We start from the raw sequence: 17,852 nt of genomic DNA, 5'->3' as shown, positions 1-17,852 counted from the left end.
ATAGATTGGACATTTCATAGATTAGTTAGGCATCATTTTATACCTTTTGATCATTCTGAGCATTCCATTACTGGTGAATCTGTGCATTCTGTTATTGGTGATTTTGAACATCCTGATCTTGAGCATTATAATTTTGAGCATTCTGATTCTGAGCATTCTGATTTTGCACATTCTGAGAACATGGCACAACCTCCACCCCGTGAGAGGACTCTAAGGGAAATGGTTGCACCTGATTTCACCTACGAAAGCTTGTGCATCCAATACCCTGATGAGGATGTCCCATATGTTCTTAAAACTGGACTGATTCATTTGCTTCCAAAGTTTCATGGCCTTGCAGGTGAAGACCCGCACAAACATTTGAAAGAATTTCACATTTTCTACTCCACCATGAAACCCCCAGATGTCCAAGAAGATCACATATTTCTGAAGGCTTTTCCTCATTCATTAGAGGGAGTGGCAAAGGACTGGCTGTATTACCTTGCTCCAAGGTCCATCACGAGCTGGGATGACCTTAAGAGAGTATTCTTAGAGAAATTTTTCCCTGCTTCCAGGACCACAGCCATCAGGAAGGATATCTCAGGTATTAGACAACTCAGTGGAGAGAGCCTGTATGAGTACTGGGAGAGATTTAAGAAACTATGTGCCAGTTGCCCCCACCATCAGATTTCAGAACAGCTTCTTCTCCAATATTTTTATGAAAGACTCAGTAATATGGAGAGAAGTATGATAGATGCTGCCAGTGGTGGAGCCATTGGAGACATGACTCCTGCTGAAGCCAGAAATTTAATTGAGAAGATGGCTTCCAACTCCCAGCAGTTTAGCGCCAAAAATGATGCCATAGTCATTAGAGGAGTGCATGAGGTAGCTACAAACCCATCTGCATCATTTGAAACTAAGAAGCTTGAAAGCAAACTAGATGCATTGGTTAACTTGGTAACCCAGTTGGCCTTGAATCAGAAATTTGTACCTGTTGCAAGGGTTTGTGGTTTGTGCTCCTCTACTGACCACCATACAGACCTTTGCCCTTCCATGCAGCAACCTGGAGCAATTGTGCAGCCTGAAGCTTATGCTGCAAATATTTACAATAGACCTCCTCAACCTCAGCAGCAAAATCAACCACAGCAGAACAATTATGACCTCTCCAACAACAGATACAACCCTGGATGGAGGAATCACCCTAACCTCAGATGGTCCAGCCCTCAACAACAACAACAGCAGCCTGCTCCTTCCTTCCAAAATGCTGCTGGCCCAAGCAGACCATACATTCCTCCACCAATCCAACAACAGCAACAACCCCAGAAACAGCCAACAGTTGAGGCCCCTCCACAACCTTCCCTCGAAGAACTTGTGAGGCAAATGACTATGCAGAACATGCAGTTTCAGCAAGAGACCAGAGCCTAACCAATCAGATGGGACAATTGGCTACCCAATTGAATCAACAACAGTCACAGAATTCTGACAAGTTGCCTTCTCAAGCTGTCCAAAATCCCAAAAATGTCAGTGCCATTTCATTGAGGTCGGGAAAGCAGTGTCAAGGACCTCAAACCGTAGCACCTTCCTCATCTGCAAATGAACCTGCCAAACTTTACTCTACTCCAGAAAAAGGTGATGACAAAAATTTACCTAACAATTTCTGTGCAGGTGAATCTTCTTCCACAGGTAATTCTGATTTGCAGAAACAGCACATTCCCCCTCTTCCATTCCCTCCAAGAGCAGTTTCTAACAAAAAAATGGAAGAGGCAGAGAAAGAGATCTTGGAAACGTTTAGAAAAGTAGAGGTAAACATATCTCCGTTGGATGCAATAAAGCAAATTCCAAGATATGCCAAATTCTTGAAGGAGCTGTGCACTAATAAGTGGAAGCTTAAAGGAAGTGAACGGATTAGCATGGGCAGAAATGTCTCCGCATTGATTGGTAAATCTGTTCCTCAAATTCCTGAAAAATGCAAAGATCCAGGTACATTCAGCATACCTTGTATCATAGGGAATAGTAAGTTTGACAATGCCATGCTAGATTTAGGAGCTTCTGTTAGTGTTATGCCTCTGTCTATTTTTAATTCTCTATCTCTAGGCCCCTTGCAGTCAACTGATGTGGTAATTCATTTAGCTAATAGAAGTGTTGCCTACCCTGTTGGTTTCATAGAAGATGTCTTAGTTAGAGTTGGTGAACTGATTTTCCCTGTTGATTTTTATATTTTGAATATGGAAGATTGATTTTCTCAAGGATCAGTTCCCATCATTCTAGGCAGACCCTTTATGAAAACTGCTAGAACTAAGATAGATGTTTATGCAGACACACTGTCCATGGAGTTTGGTGATATAACTGTTCATTTTAATATTCTGGATGCTATGAAATACCCATCTGAAGATCTTTCTGTATTTCGTGCTGAAATAATTGACCATGTTGTTGATGAATACATGACTGATCTTTATTCTAATCTGCATGCCTCTCACTCTTCATGCATTGAGTCTGAAATTGTACTTGATCATATGTCTGAATTTGATGTTGAGAATGAATTTGAGAGTGATATTGATTGCATGCCTGGTGGTGGTGTTTTACCTCTTGAGATTGATTTTATAGAGTCAGATAGGACTAACCATGTTTTAGGAAGTGCCATCATTTTCTTCTATTTTCTAAACCCTTTTTGCACCATTTTAATTACTGATTGGTCTTAATTGTCAATTAATCAGACAGTTTTATTATTTGGGCTCATTTAGCTAATTTGATGTTTTTAATCTAATTTCAGGAATTAATGAAACATTGGGCTTAATCCGGATTTTGGTTATGAAGAGGGCAAATAAAGCAGTGCCTACGTTAGTTAATTTCTAATTAGGAAATTTCGCAATTTTATTTTATGTTGTTCAGTGTTTATTTCGTTTTTGGCCAGAGTATTGTAATAGGGCTCAGTGACTTTGAGTGACTCTTTTTAAATAGCAGCCTTGGGATTCGTGCAAGGCATTCTGTTATGCTATTCATTATTCAGAGCTTTTGTTTTAGGGTTTTCGTTTTTCTGCTTAATGCTACTGTTCACGTAATGCAATTTGACGTTTTCTGTTTCTAATTACAATTTCGTTCTTGTTTCTTCTTCTACTCTCATTTACGTTTCTGTTTCATCTACGTTTCTATTCATTTACGTTTTTGTTCATTTACGTTTCTGCTTCATGTTTCATTTGCGTTTTCTGTTTGAATCCATGGAAGGCTAGATTTTCTGGTGTTGTTTCCTTTTGAGGACGAAGCCCAACTCTCTTTGAGGTTTCGCTTGTAATGTGGTTCCCTGGCAGTTTTCCCTTCACCAGTTATCCCAAATTCGTGAATATTAATCAGTGCACGCTTCGTGTTCGATTAATTGCCTCTAAGCCTAACTTGCATTCATGCTTAATGGACGAAGGGCTAACTGGTGTATGTGGTGCCTAATCACGTATTGACAACCCTAAGTTGATTTTCGCTTAGAAAATTGAAATAGGGTTGGATTAAGTGGTTGACTGTTAGGGACGAATTCTCCATAACCCAGGATAAGAAAATGGCTTCTGAATAAAAGGAAACAACCCGTTTTTAATATTAGTAATTTCATATTCCAGTTTACTTGTTTTGCTCTTTAATCACAAAACAAACAAACCCCCCAATCGTTACTGTTACTGCAAGTATATTATGAACATTTGGTTTGTCACTGCTCGTTGGGAAACGACCTAAGATCACTTCCTAGTTACTGCATTTTCATGTTTATTTGATTCGGGTACGGCCTCGATCAATCATGCATGGGTGGCAATGCAAACGTATAATCAACTTGCTTTTTAGAAAGAATTTTTTTTTGAATAGAACCGAATTAGAGCATGTTTGGAAAAACACTCTACAACTAAGGAACCAAGTCCTTCATATGAAAAACCTAGTAAACGCTAGCCAGAACTAATACTGTTGAATCTGATGTAAATAATCACGTTACCGATCTGTTTCTAAATACGCATTTAATGATCAATTTGGAGTACCAAATTCTAAAAGTGAGTTTGGTTTCACGTTTAATTATAGACACTCAATTGAGACTCATTTCTTATTTATTTTTTGGTTAATTTTCATCAAAATCAAAGTGTATTTTAAAATTATTCCTCTCTCACTTTTCCGTTAAATGTAAAAAGTTTTAAATATAAATCAACTTATATTATTAAACCTACTTTTAATTAAATTTATATTTACAAAATTAATTTCAACCAAACTTTATTTTCTTAATTGTAATCCAAACCCATACTAAATCTACAATAGAGTCACACTGACAAATGTTACTACTGCCTGTCTGCTGCAACCATTTTTTTCCTGCATGATTGGGATTGTTTATGTGGATAACCAATTAATGAACAAAAATTAGAACTCTTGTTGAAAAAAATAACTTACGATGAAGTTTAGATCCAAGTATAGAATAAGTTATGGTTATTTTTAGGCTTACTTTCTAGTACTTTAAATTTGGATTTTTAGTCTTTTTTAAAAAATAATTTTTATTAGTTCTTTAAATTTTTGAAAGTTACTTTTAGTTTCTTTATAATAATTTAATTTCTTCATGTTTTCACAATTTATAGTAATTTTTAACAGAAATTTTTTATTTTTTTTAAAAATGATTTCTGATTATTTTAAACCGACAAAATAATTGATTTGTATAGCTTGATGGCCGTTTTTTTTTATATATTCTAGCCGTTTATAAAAGGAAAAATAAAAATATGGATATGAAATTGTTGCAATTTTTTCCATATTTACATGTTTGATGGTGAAAAATAGCTTAAAATTATAACACCATAAAGAATGAGAGAAATTAAAAGTAATTTTTCAAATTTAAAAGACTAATAAAAATATTTTTTTTAAGGACTACAAAATTAATTATCTAAATTTAAAGAACTAAAAACATATTTAAGTTTTATTTTTAATTAAAATTGCTATTTATTATATAATAATTGTTGTCATTTTAATTATTAAGATAAAAATAGAAATCACTAAAATAAAATGTAATTTTGATTCAAAAATAAAATAAAATAAAACAAATGTACGTTAATCAGTTTCCTTGATTATTAATTATGCATTTGAGGTAGGTACCCGTGGTGTTCCATCCAATTTAAGAGAAGACGAGGTAATTTCTAAAGCGTCAGTATGAACATTAAATGTTTACCAAATAAAAGAAGTATGAACATTAAATATCCAAGACTTTTACGTAGTAAGAATGACAAATGGTGTTCACACCCGAAGAATGGTGGTCGTCGCATCAATTTTCTTAATCCATGTTGCTGCCATCCATATGGCTTTAAATATCTCCGATTTCCTTTTATGTGTTTCCTTTCTTTTTCACCTAGAATAATGTACTTATTTTTCTGTTACTTCTAGTTTCTATTCTAATCTTTTTGCTGGCTTAGCTTGAATATATTATAAGACCATGACATATTTGTAACACATTATACGGAATTATAAATAAATCCAGTAAAAGTCACGTGATCTATTCACATTTATATTGTATGTTAGTTGCAGATATATTCACGAAATTGATAACCCACTTTAAGACCCAAGGATTGTCTGGTATTATAAAAAAATAATACACAAATTGTTCTTATACGACAGCATTCGTATATGCAGCAGCATTATTTTGAATTATCTATACCAGTTTCATTTCAAGGTCAATAAAGAAGAATACTACCTATAAAATCAGGATTTTTTTAAAAACAAACACCTTTATTCAGTACATAGTGGCTTCTATTTATTAATGTTGGCATGATCACTTATCCACTAACAACAAGTAGCTTAATTTTATTTCATTTTATTTCATTTTATACTAATTAATAGAAGAACTTGGATTCAGTTAACATTCAACGTTTGTATATGATTAATATTAATATAGGTGTGTAGATTGAGAATTGGATAATCAAGCCACTAATCTCGATCCCCTCCATGCAGCGTGGTTTTGAAGTCAAAGGAAGAATAGTTTACCCCAAGATTGATTTGTTAGTATCTTGTGGCTAGAAACGTAGCAATTTGAATTCTTGGGTGGTAGTAGTTGTTGTTTCATTGTTTGACCAAGTCACTTGCCATTGACACTGTAAATAATTTTACATGAAATAATGACGATATTTTTGAAGTGAAGAATCTTATGCATGATTGAGAAATTAAGAATAGTGATTCTGGAATACGGAGACCGGAGCGAGATGCTCTTTTTAGGAAGATTAAAATTCTAAATAAAATGTTGGCAATACATTTTCATGTGTTGGAGATCCACAATGATTAATGATATGGTCAAAAGTGTTTGTAATGCATATTTTATTATTAATTAAAAATTATAAAATTAAGAAAAGCATCCATTACATAAAATGTAAGCTCTAATCATAAATTGTGACTTTCAATAAACTTTAATTAATAATAGAAAATATGTTGAAAAAAAGTGTGTTGTTAATTAATATAAGTGAAGATAAATTTTATATGAATTAACTTTTATGATTGAATTAGTTTAAAAATTTAAATTATAACATAGTACTAAAATTTATTTTAATTTTTTTCATTCGATGGAAAAGTTTATCCTAATAATTATTATAGGCATTATTAGACCATTTGTAGTGTCAAGTCATACAAATTTTATGTTTTAAAATGTCTAATGTTCAATGGTGTGTGCTCAAAATTTCATACTAATTAGTAATATAATCAAAATTATATATATAAATACAAGATAATTTCACATTATGAGCTTATAAGTTTTAGTACTAAGTCACATCTTCCATTTCTAATATCATGCATATGTATATAAAAATAAAATTATATATATAATAGTATTAAATAATACTAGTAGAAGTGTGATTTCAATATTTGATAAATAGGTTAACTCTTAATAGCACGTGAATGAATTGACGTTAAATTATTTAAATTAAATTAAAAAATTTGAATTAGAGTGAGTCTTGAATATCTAATTATATCAAGGGACTTATTAAGATCTTAAAATATTAGTTAAAGAATTTAAAAAAAATACTTATTATATAAATTATAAGAAAATATAAAAAATCATAAATAATACAATTTTTTATCTTCTAATAAAAATATTTATTATTTTAAATTTTTTAATTAATATTATTGATAATAATTTTCTTTTACTCAAACATAACTATTTTTAATAAAAAAAAATACCATTACCTATCAAAGATAGGTTCACCGTTGGGGGGGGGGGGGGGGGGGGGGGGGGGGTGGGGGTAGTAGTGTGGCTTTTTTCACATTCCATTTTCATCGACAATAATTACATGAGGGTCACTTTATGGCAAGGTTCGTTTTCTGAGATGAGGGGACCCACCCAATAATTCACGCATCTCTCTCTGCAGCTTATCATTAAAGCCTGCATGACTTCAATTATTGCAATGATCCCAAAAGCATGACATGTCTGACCCCTCCTCATTTCCTCTGTGTGCCTATTTTTAATTACGACTTCTTTCTAAAGCTATCCCACGCGCGCGGGACCACCACCCCTTTCTTTCAAACTCTTGTTGTTCTAACTTCTTCTGTTCTTCTACGCTTCCACCCATTCTTCTCTCTCATCTTTCAATTTCACCAACAAAAGAATTCAATTCAACAAAGCCCAACCACGACTAAAAAGGGGTAAAAAATTAATTAGCCAGATTATTCAACTTCTTTTAAAAAAGACCACATATTTTTTTTTTTTTACTAAAGGACGATTATGTTTTAACAAGAAGATCAATTTCATTCGAGTTGGATATATTACTATTAGTCACAACTTTATAATTATTTGACTAATAATATATTTAGGCATGACAATAAAAATTAAACAACTAGTATCCATTCTTTTAGGGAAAAAAACTCACTTAAGTGAATTTGGATTTTTTTATACTTGAGAAAGCAGGGACGGGTTTGTCACTCTCTAGCCCACCCCGCCTCCCTATGTATATTCTTATAATTATTAATAATGTAATTATATATTTATATACAATATATTATATGTAATTGCTAATTATACAATTACGTAATTATTTTATATTTTATTTTTATAATTATTAAAATATAAAATAATTATTTTAATAGTTAAATAAATAATATTATAATTATAATAAAATTAAAAATTATACATTTAACTAAAAATATAATTTAATTATTAAATATGTTTGTATTATTTATTTTTTATTAAATTATATATATATATATATATATATATATATATATATTTTGATTGAATTAAAATATAATTAATAACTTAATTTTTTATTTATTTAAAATATATGAAAAAATATATTTTTAATAATTTTATGTGAATTTTCTCAAATTCAATATAATCTGATGAGAATGAGTTACATTTTTTTTATCCGGCCTTTTATAAACTCAAAATAAATCTTTTTCGCCTTTTACGGGAAGAAGGATGAAAATAAGTAAATTCACTCCCACTCCACGTGTTAATATTCCTAAATATACATGTTAAATTATAATGATATGTGAGATAATTCATACCCCTCGACAGTGTTAATTATTCAACTTGGAATGTAGACGCTCCACCCGACCCTCATTTTATGGACTCCTTGTCATTGGATACCAATCTTTAATTTCTTTTTCTTTTTAACTTTTAACCATCCATTTTTTTCCATGTCGAATTTGGAGATGCTAATGCTTCAAAAGATTACAAAAGAACCTTAGCTTTCCCTTTTCATGAACCATAAACTCATTTGCTTACTTAAACCAACGCAAAGCAAGATTGAAAGCAGCAAACTTTTCTGGGAATAGTAAAATCCGGTCGGTTTGTCTCTCTAATGAGTACATTATAATAATCAGAATAAGGTCAAATTGAAATCTCGTGCTAATCATCTCATCCACCTTTTTTTTTTCCCTATGTTTTTCTTCGCACACATCACGCTTATTTCTAAAAGGAAATGTGTTTCCATATAAAAATAATAATCTTTTTATTTAATCAAACGTGCATTAGCGGCCAACTAGCTCTGGTGATACTATAGACAGCTTAAAGAACAAACAAGACTAAGATATAAGAGATTTGTATTAAAGTGTAAAGTTTGCAAAATTATAAACTAAAGTGATCCATCTTTATAATATAAGAAATTATTATTTTCTAATTTAATAAGGTTTTTCTCTTTTTGTATTACATAATATTTTTATATCAGTATTATTTTGAGTAATACTGTATTAGTATTGTTTTTCCAAAATATCCTTATTCTAAATTAATAACTAAATTTGCATGTTAACTGGTTTATTTTGTCTTTCGTATAATTTAATAATGTTTTTACAAAATAATAATGAAAGAAATTAAAAAAATTATTATAGTTTTTCACCCTCTGCAAAGAAAATCAAAGTATTTTTGTTATTATAAATCATAATAAAGATTCATTAAAAATTATTAAAAATATTCTACTAATATTTTTAATAACAATTTCCAGCATTTGCTTTGTAATTTTTTATACTTATGGTGCTATTTCAATCTAGACAGCATACACACACATAATTGAAAAATAAAATAACTAAAAAAAGCATATTATATATGTTTTTATTAAAAAAAAATTACAATCGAAGCCTTTCCTTAAAATATTTTATAAATCCCGACTTCTACAAACAATAGGATATATTGTTTCGCAGCCTCAAAATCTTTAGCTGGAAGCTAGCCTAGCTACCAGGGTCATTTCATTTAAGTTGATCAGGCCACATAAATAATCCGTTCTATTCATTTTAGGTTTAACTCGGAAACTGCACCAATTTTTTTATTTATGTTTGATTAATTAATAATTAATATTCATGGGAGAGGTAGCCAAATAAAATTCAAGGGCATGGGAAATAAAAACCCTGAAACAGTACAGTTGTAGTAACTATTTATGCCTTAATAGACATAGCCCACATGATTCTGTATTTGGGCACCAAAGACAAATCATCATTCTTATCATATTGTCATGCGATAATGAGAATGAGAATAAGCATGATGGCGACGATAGATGAGAAGCCAACATATATACTGGCTAATCAATAAGACAACAGGAGCAGGTTTATAATCCCAGACATGTCTCTCAGATGGTATATCATTTTCTCCTTGTCATCATGACGCTATTTTTTGGGTGCACCCCTCTTCAATTTTTGTGTGTGACCATTTTAATTTAATTGGGTGAGTGTAAGAAAAGAATGCAAACGCATTCAATTAAGAGAGCAACCGGAGGCTAAACTGAGTTGAAAATTGACTACACAATTTCTTTATTACCTACCACTTTTACTGCTTCAATCACAATGTAGGTACCACAACATTACACCAGAATGGAATGAGTTTCTTTGTACCTCTTTTCTTTATACCACTTTTTGCTTAAACGTTTTATATTTTGTTATGTATGTGTTACTAAATTTAGGACAAAGGTAATTAAGTGTGCAGATCAATGATTCACTACAAGAAAAATAATCTATGTCTACGAACGCTTTTTTGCTACAGACATAAACTACTGTAGGTAAATTTCAAAAATATTGTTACTTATATCTGATTAATGTAGGTAAAACTCAACTACTTGTATCAATCATTATTTGGTGTAAATAAATTTATTAAAACTAAAAAAAATACTTGTACCTACAATTATGTTATGTAAGTAAAACTCTAAAAAACTTGTGCCTATAGTTGATTAGTGTAGGTAAAACTCAAAAGAATTATTACCTACAATTGTTGGTGTAGATATAACCTTAATAAATGGTTTAGTTTGAGTATTAATTATGTAACTGTGTTTTTTTAGAGAAATTATGCTATGAAATACTTAAAGGAATAATTTGTTATTTACACTAGTTTTATAAAGGTCGAGTAGGATTGTTTCCTATAAAATATACATATAAATGCATATAATTTATATAAAAAATAGAAAATGATAAGTGCAAAATTCCATATTTTTCTTGGAATGTAGAAGATAGAAAAAAAATAATGGAATAAAAAAAATTAAAATATAAGAAAGAATGATGTATGGTAGTAGTCATTTTTCTCAACAAAAAAAAAAGTATTATACAAGTCAGCTTTATACCAACCCATGAAATTAAAAAAAATAGGGCTAACCGGACTGAATCCAAAACGGTATAAACTGGAAGATAACTAATAATACAATCCCAGGCGGCTTTTCTGACCACTGATTATTTTTCTTCATTCTAGATTCTCCAAAGTTTATATTATCATTTCTAAATTCCAAATACGGAAAAATAATGTTAATTTTCAATCAAGATAATTGCATTTGCTTAATTATAAAAAATACAGCATTTTCTTTCTTCAGGTCTATGTTAGGTTAAAAATGTAAGGGATACGGACATACGGTGATTTATTAAAATAACTGCTAAATTGGTACAAATATTTTAAAAAAACAACAAAAAAATGTTTATAATGTTTGATCACTTATTTACTTTTATCTTTATTTTTTTCATCTTTAAAATAATGATTCATATTAAAAAAAATTAACTTTTATATAAAAAAATCATATTGGAAACAACATTTTAGAATGTTAAATAGCTTGGTTCTCGAAATGTGAAATAGATTTTAAAAAGATAAAAAATTTGAATTTACTCCTCAAATGCATAAAAGATATGATAAACTATAGTCATGTAAATAATTTAATGACTAAATAAATGTTAAATTTTAAAATTTAATGTTAAATTATTTCTCAAAAATATAATTTATTGTAACATGACAAATGATAAAAATGGTCTCATAAATTTAAGTAGATGAATCTATCCCACTTTTCCCATATTTAAATTTCACTTATCAATTTGTCACGTTTTCAAACTAAAATGAATATTTAGCTTAGTATTTTGTATATTTTTGTCATATGAAATTGTCGGTATATGATTGTTGTGAGTGACAATTCTTTCTCTCTCTCTATCTTGGTGGTGTATATACCGTGAGGAGTGTACACAAAGCTACGTATCATAAATTCAAACAGGAAAAATATAAAATTCTGAGGGTATTGGTGGTGGAATTTTTTATCCGAGTATGGTGGTGGGAGAAGGGAAGGGAATGAGAACGGTTGAATATTTAAATAGATTCACGTGCATTTGTCAACCTGTGTTTGTCGGTCAATCTTTATACCCACAAAGGCAAAGGGAAGAAGAAGAACCGAGAACAGCACAAATAAAAAGCCCAGTGTTCCTCTTCTTGTTGCCTCCTCTTTTAAGAACAAACACAACAAGAAGAAAGAAGAGGGTATTTCTGCAGCACCACCACCATCAACTACCGAATGTGCTCTTTCTCCTTTCTCCTTTCAACAAACAACAACCACCACCACCCTCTGTCGCCACATATTTAACAACAATTACTACAACTTGACTAAACAAAACTGTTTTTCTTTTTTTCTTTTTTTTTTTACCATGGAACTGGCTTTGAGTTTGGGAGACACGTCCAAGTCTTTTACCTTTCTCGACAAGGCCGCGGTGAATTTACCCACCAACAAGGACCCACCTGGGTTGTTCAGCTTGGCGCCGAGTTTCGCCGCCACCGCCGCCGCCGCCGATAAAAGAAGCGATGCTGCTGAGAGGAGGGGTTTTTCTTCAGATCCACCGGTTCAGCTCGACCTTCTTCCTTTCTCTCCGGTTCTCAGACCCCAACAACAACCTCCCTCTCAACTTCGGATCCCTTGGCTCACCGAAGCATGTAAATAATCTCTCTCCCTTTTTACCCTTCTTCACACCATCAAAATGCGCAAAATGGTACACTAATTTGAACCTTACACTTTTTCACATAAATAACAAAATATCACTGTTAGTGGAGGCTTAGCGGAAGTAACTAGTCTCTTACAACGTGACAAATCATGATTTTTATCTCAATTGAAAAAAAAAAGTGTTTACATGTTTAGGGTGTGTTTGGAAAGCCCTTGAATCCAGCCTAAATCAAGGTTTAGGCTAAAGCTACAACATATTTGCTTTAACGTTTTTGTTTTAAAAAATATATAATTTTTCCGTTAATCTAACGCGTATACACACTCACTCTTGGAGTCTGATTATAGTTTGAACAACATTATTTTTTTATGAAGAAAAATGGAGACGGAAAAGAACATTTGTTTTCTAAAAAAGTTCTTATGAAAAAATGAGTGCGGTTAATATGTATATATATATACTTTTTTTTTGAGATGAGAGTAATTGTTGTTGGTTATGATGTTTAGGCGGGGCGGCGAGGGTGCTAGACGTGAACCTATTCCGGGCGGCGACCGCGGAGGATGGCGACGACGGCACGTCGTTGTCGTCGTCGCCAAACAGCGCGGTGTCGCCGTTTCAGATGGATTTCTGCACCAGGAACTGTAATGCAGAGTTCGGAGGCAGAAACAAGAGAGAGCAGCAAGAGGCTGAGGGTAGAGCGAGTGATGACGATGAAAATGGCTCCACGAGGAAGAAACTCAGGCTCTCTAAGGAACAATCAGCTTTTCTTGAAGAAAGTTTCAAAGAACACACCACTCTCAATCCCGTAAGTTCATAAAACATAATCTTGTTTTTTTTTTCTTGTTTGGATAAACTAGATAAATAAAAATTAAAGATAAAACCAACTACGCCTTTCAGCTTCTAGAATCTAGATAAGTTGGATGAGACATTTTTTTTTTCTTAATTTTATTAGAGTTTTGATTTTAAATTTGACCATTTTAATTTTTCTATATATGGGTCTCACACTCTTGTTTATTTATTTATTTATTTTTAATTGTAAGTTCTTAACTTTACTTGCAGAAGCAAAAACTTGCTTTGGCAAAACAGTTAAATCTTCGTCCTCGTCAAGTGGAGGTTTGGTTTCAGAACAGAAGGGCAAGGTAAGAACATTAATAACTACCTTCATTTTCCTTAAAAGGGTTATCTGTCATACGAGAGAGTATGTTCAAGAGAGTGGATTAAAAGTATGTTTATAACATTTTTCTCTATATTATTATGCATTGTGTTTGATTTGGAAATGTGATTTTCAGGACAAAGTTGAAGCAAACAGAAGTGGATTGTGAGTATTTGAAGAGATGCTGTGAGACCCTAACGGAAGAGAATAGAAGGTTGCAGAAGGAGCTTCAAGAACTCAGAGCCCTAAAAACTTCACAACCTTTCTACATGCAACTTCCAGCCACCACACTCACCATGTGTCCCTCTTGTGAAAGGGTTGCCACAAATTCCACCACAACTAACCAAACTACCACCGTTAACAACAATGCTTCTCAAATCCCAGTGGAATTGTCTCTCAGCAAGCCCAGAATATTGCCCTTCCCCAATGGACAGGCCCAAGCTCATCAAATAGCTTCTTCATGATTTGTCATCAGAAGACATTTTTTTTGGCTGGTTTTTTAATTACATATGATATAATGTAACCTTATATTATAGTTATATCATAGAGGATAAAGACAAAGGAATTCCGGTTCCCCTATTTATATCGTTTGTATATAATTTAGACTTTTCTTGTATGTTCTTTCATTCAATCTGTTTTTTTTTCTCTTACTTTGGGTTGAAAGAATTATTATGATTGATCCTTTTTGTCGATCGGTTAGAATGCACCAAACTTTGTGGTGAAATTGTGAAATGAAAGGCTTTTTCAGGTTTTTGTATTCGTTTGTTTTTATTTTTCCTTTGCCATCATGACGAATAGAGAACTTTTTAATCAATGTAGTTCACAGATTTAAATTACCTTTCTACCCTTCATGTACCCTACTACTTGCGTCTAATGTACTTGCAATTTTGCAGTCGGCCATGCGTTATTTGTACTCACTATTGGAAAAAAGTGATTAACGTTTTTCGAACGTCGTTGAATGTGACGTCGTCGAAGCTTAAAAATTTCAATGACGGGTTCCAAAACACCGTCTTTAAAAGTGAGCAATTTTCAAAGACAGTGCTTACCTCAGCAACGTCTTTAAAAATAGGCATTCTAAGATGTTGCTTATTTAAGCAACGTCTTAGAATGCCTACTTTCAAAGACGTTGTTGAGGTAAGCACCGTTTTAGAATGTCTACTTTCAAAGACGGTGCTGATATAAGCATCGTCTTTAAATTGAATATTATTTTTAATTATTTTTAACACAAGATCAAGGAGGAAGAATTTGACATATCCAAAGATCAAATAATACTTTTTGAATCCCTACACAATGTTTACAATAATAACAATGACCTCAATCTTGACACCCAAGATTAATTATTCTAAACTACACAAAATAGAGCTCAATCTTGACAATAATAATATCTTCATTTATTTTCTGACCTTCCCCTAAAACCAAAATAGAGCTCAACAAATTGCCTCCAACACAAAAACCAAAAAATCAAGGATTTAGCAAGATCACTGAGGGAGGTAAGAGTAAAATAGTAAGGCAAAAATCCTTAACTGTTGATTGCCACGAGGACCACTAGAACATGATGCCAAGACTTCCTCAGTCAAGATCTGAGAAAATGAAAGTAGGCATATAGTATGTATGTTGAGTCCACAAATCAAGTAGTTGGAATAGTAACTCCTTTGAACAATCGTTGCACTAGCAGTTCCCAATATCCTATATGATTCAATTTAAAGCATAACCAGTAGGGAGAGAGTAGCAGCACAAATGATTTTACAATGATCACTCATTCTTTATGTGGAGAAGATAACCAAGATGATTCAATTCAATAAAAAAAAATCTACCAATCTGGTTCTAATTCATGAAAGTTATCAATCTATGCCGTGAAGTGACTTTAACCTCCATGCTGGAATTAGCAAGAGATCTTTGTACTTTACTTCCTAACTAATTCAAATTTGACAAGGCAAACTACAACAAATTCCTTCTATAAGAGTAATCTTTAGAAATGGGCATGGCCTCACAAATAATTTAAAAAGAAAATCTCTTTTCAATTACAAAAAGTTAAGTGCAATAGCAGGAATAAAAGGATAATTTTTAACCCTTCCTAGAATCATTTTCATCCTCTTTCTCACCTCTCCTTTTATCCATTTCAAAACAAAAGCATATAAATTTTGTTACAAGATATAAAACAAGCATTCATTTGCAAGACTATGAGTGACATACCTGAAAGATCAAGGACAATTCCCCAGTAATTGACTTAACATTAGATTCAGAAAGCCTGTTAAGAAGGCCTGAAGAAACAAGTTCAAGTAGAAAGAAAAAAAAATCAATGATATAAAGTTAGAAATGCAAAAGTTAAAACAAGCCCCTCCTCCGTACCTTGCACACATATTCGAATTTGAGTATGTTCTTCATGTTCATTGCCAGCACGAGCTCTCAAGTGAGGAGTAGGAGTAGAAAGATTGATTATTCTTTGACTAGGAGACCAAGAACTAACAGTGGAAATAGCCAATATAGCCACTGATGGTGCTGACTAATATGCAGTTGTCTCACAAAGAACACGACAGATAATAAAATATTTTTTTTACTTCTATCCTTATAATATTAATGATAGATAATAAAATTTATAATTGAATTAACAATAATATAAGAATAATTTTATAAAATTATTAGTTATTATTTTATTTATTTATTTATGATTTTTCTTGACATGTATAAAATATCTTAATAACATAATTTTAGAAGGAAAAGAGTAATAAAAGACTTAATAATATAAGAATATACATATTTTCTTACCTTGGCTCTACCAAGAGCCAAAGTGATCAAGTATGCAGTAAAGGACATGAATGTCCCCTTGGCTGTTTATTTATAGTAATCAATGCTTAACTACAGTAATAATCTAATCCCTTAATTGTAGGGATAATAATAATCAAGCTAAATATTAATCAATTAAATAAAAAATAGTAACTAGAAAACTAAATCAACAACATAAATAAGGAAACAATCCTAATGTAAATAAGGAAACAATCATATCAGAATTATATCTCAACACTAATTATAACAAATATCAATAACATAATATATTTTCTTAAAGTTGCTATCATGCGCACACTCTTAAACACCTGAAATTGGTTGAAAGTTGAAACACTACTTACTTAAGAGGGTCAAGTGTGCTCTCTCCCACGTATGCAACGGCAGCAAAGTGCATCATGACATCAAATTTATGGATGGAAAACTGGAAAAGGCCCCAAAATAAAACAATTAACAAATAGAACAAAAGAGTAAAATAGCAGTCAATTTACATATACAAACAATAACAAGAAAAGATAGAAAAATTACAGAAAATAGCATTTCTGTAAGAAAATTTCCCTTATAAATCCTCATTTTTCTTTATTCTAATTTCTTTCTTTCTTATATTAATCTGACATTACTTGCAAAGTGCAAACACCAAACCAACAAATTTAGAAGGAGAACCCCAAAAGAGCATAGGATAGTGATCAGCATAAAACTTATCACAGAGCTTAGTATTTATCTGTGCTACCAAAAAATTGAAAAGGAAGTAACCAATCACCAAGGCATGTTTAGTATAAACATTAAACCACACCTAATTAAGTAAGATAAGAAGCACACACCTTTAATCCACAATCTACCCTTGCAATTAATATTATTCCTGGATGCACTGCATCAGGTTCATTAAATAATCTTGCAACCTTTTCGTAGTGAGGCTGCATTAAAATTTCAGTGAGATAATAATTATTAGTTTAGATGTTCATTAAAAAAAGCCCAAAAAATAATCATCATTTTTAGCAAACAATATACCTTATAATTCCTGCATGCAGGGCACCTGAGAGAATCAAGGGACACAACGGGAATGAGAATTTCTTTTACCTATATTTCATTCTTTTAAATCTACTTATATGCAGAAAAGAACTTGGAAAACAAATATTCCCAAGGAAGGCAAGAGTTCAAGTTCATTTAGAAGGTAAATAAATTCTTTTGAATTTTTGTTCTCACATTAGCATTTTAACTAAGAAAATATAAGATCCAAACACGTTAGCTACTACCAGTTGGTTTAGCTTCTTAAAATCCAAACACGCTAACTACAAATGATCATATCAAG

At 31.8% G+C, this 17,852-nt stretch overlaps 1 protein-coding gene and 1 non-coding gene across 2 annotated transcripts; one reads left to right on the top strand and one right to left on the bottom strand.

Annotated features, from left to right (window-relative positions):
• Positions 1-558: 558 nt before the first annotated feature.
• Positions 559-665, bottom strand: LOC113001045 (small nucleolar RNA R71). Its single transcript, XR_003266380.1, has one exon. It is a non-coding gene; the product is annotated as a small nucleolar RNA R71 (small nucleolar RNA).
• Positions 666-11,888: 11,223 nt separating this feature from the next.
• On the top strand, positions 11,889-14,514 carry LOC100779138 (homeobox-leucine zipper protein HOX11). The gene is made up of 4 exons (XM_003517997.5): positions 11,889-12,607; positions 13,116-13,414; positions 13,669-13,748; positions 13,899-14,514. Exons 1-4 carry the CDS (start codon positions 12,325-12,327, stop codon positions 14,224-14,226), a joined length of 990 nt encoding a protein of 329 aa, XP_003518045.1. The 5' UTR covers positions 11,889-12,324; the 3' UTR covers positions 14,227-14,514.
• Positions 14,515-17,852: the final 3,338 nt, after the last annotated feature.

The sequence above is a fragment of the Glycine max genome, chromosome 2 (genome assembly GCF_000004515.6).
Source record: "Glycine max cultivar Williams 82 chromosome 2, Glycine_max_v4.0, whole genome shotgun sequence".
NCBI lineage: Eukaryota > Viridiplantae > Streptophyta > Magnoliopsida > Fabales > Fabaceae > Glycine > Glycine max.
Note: the sequence above shows the minus strand (reverse complement) of the source record. Positions and strands in the feature narration are given on the sequence as shown.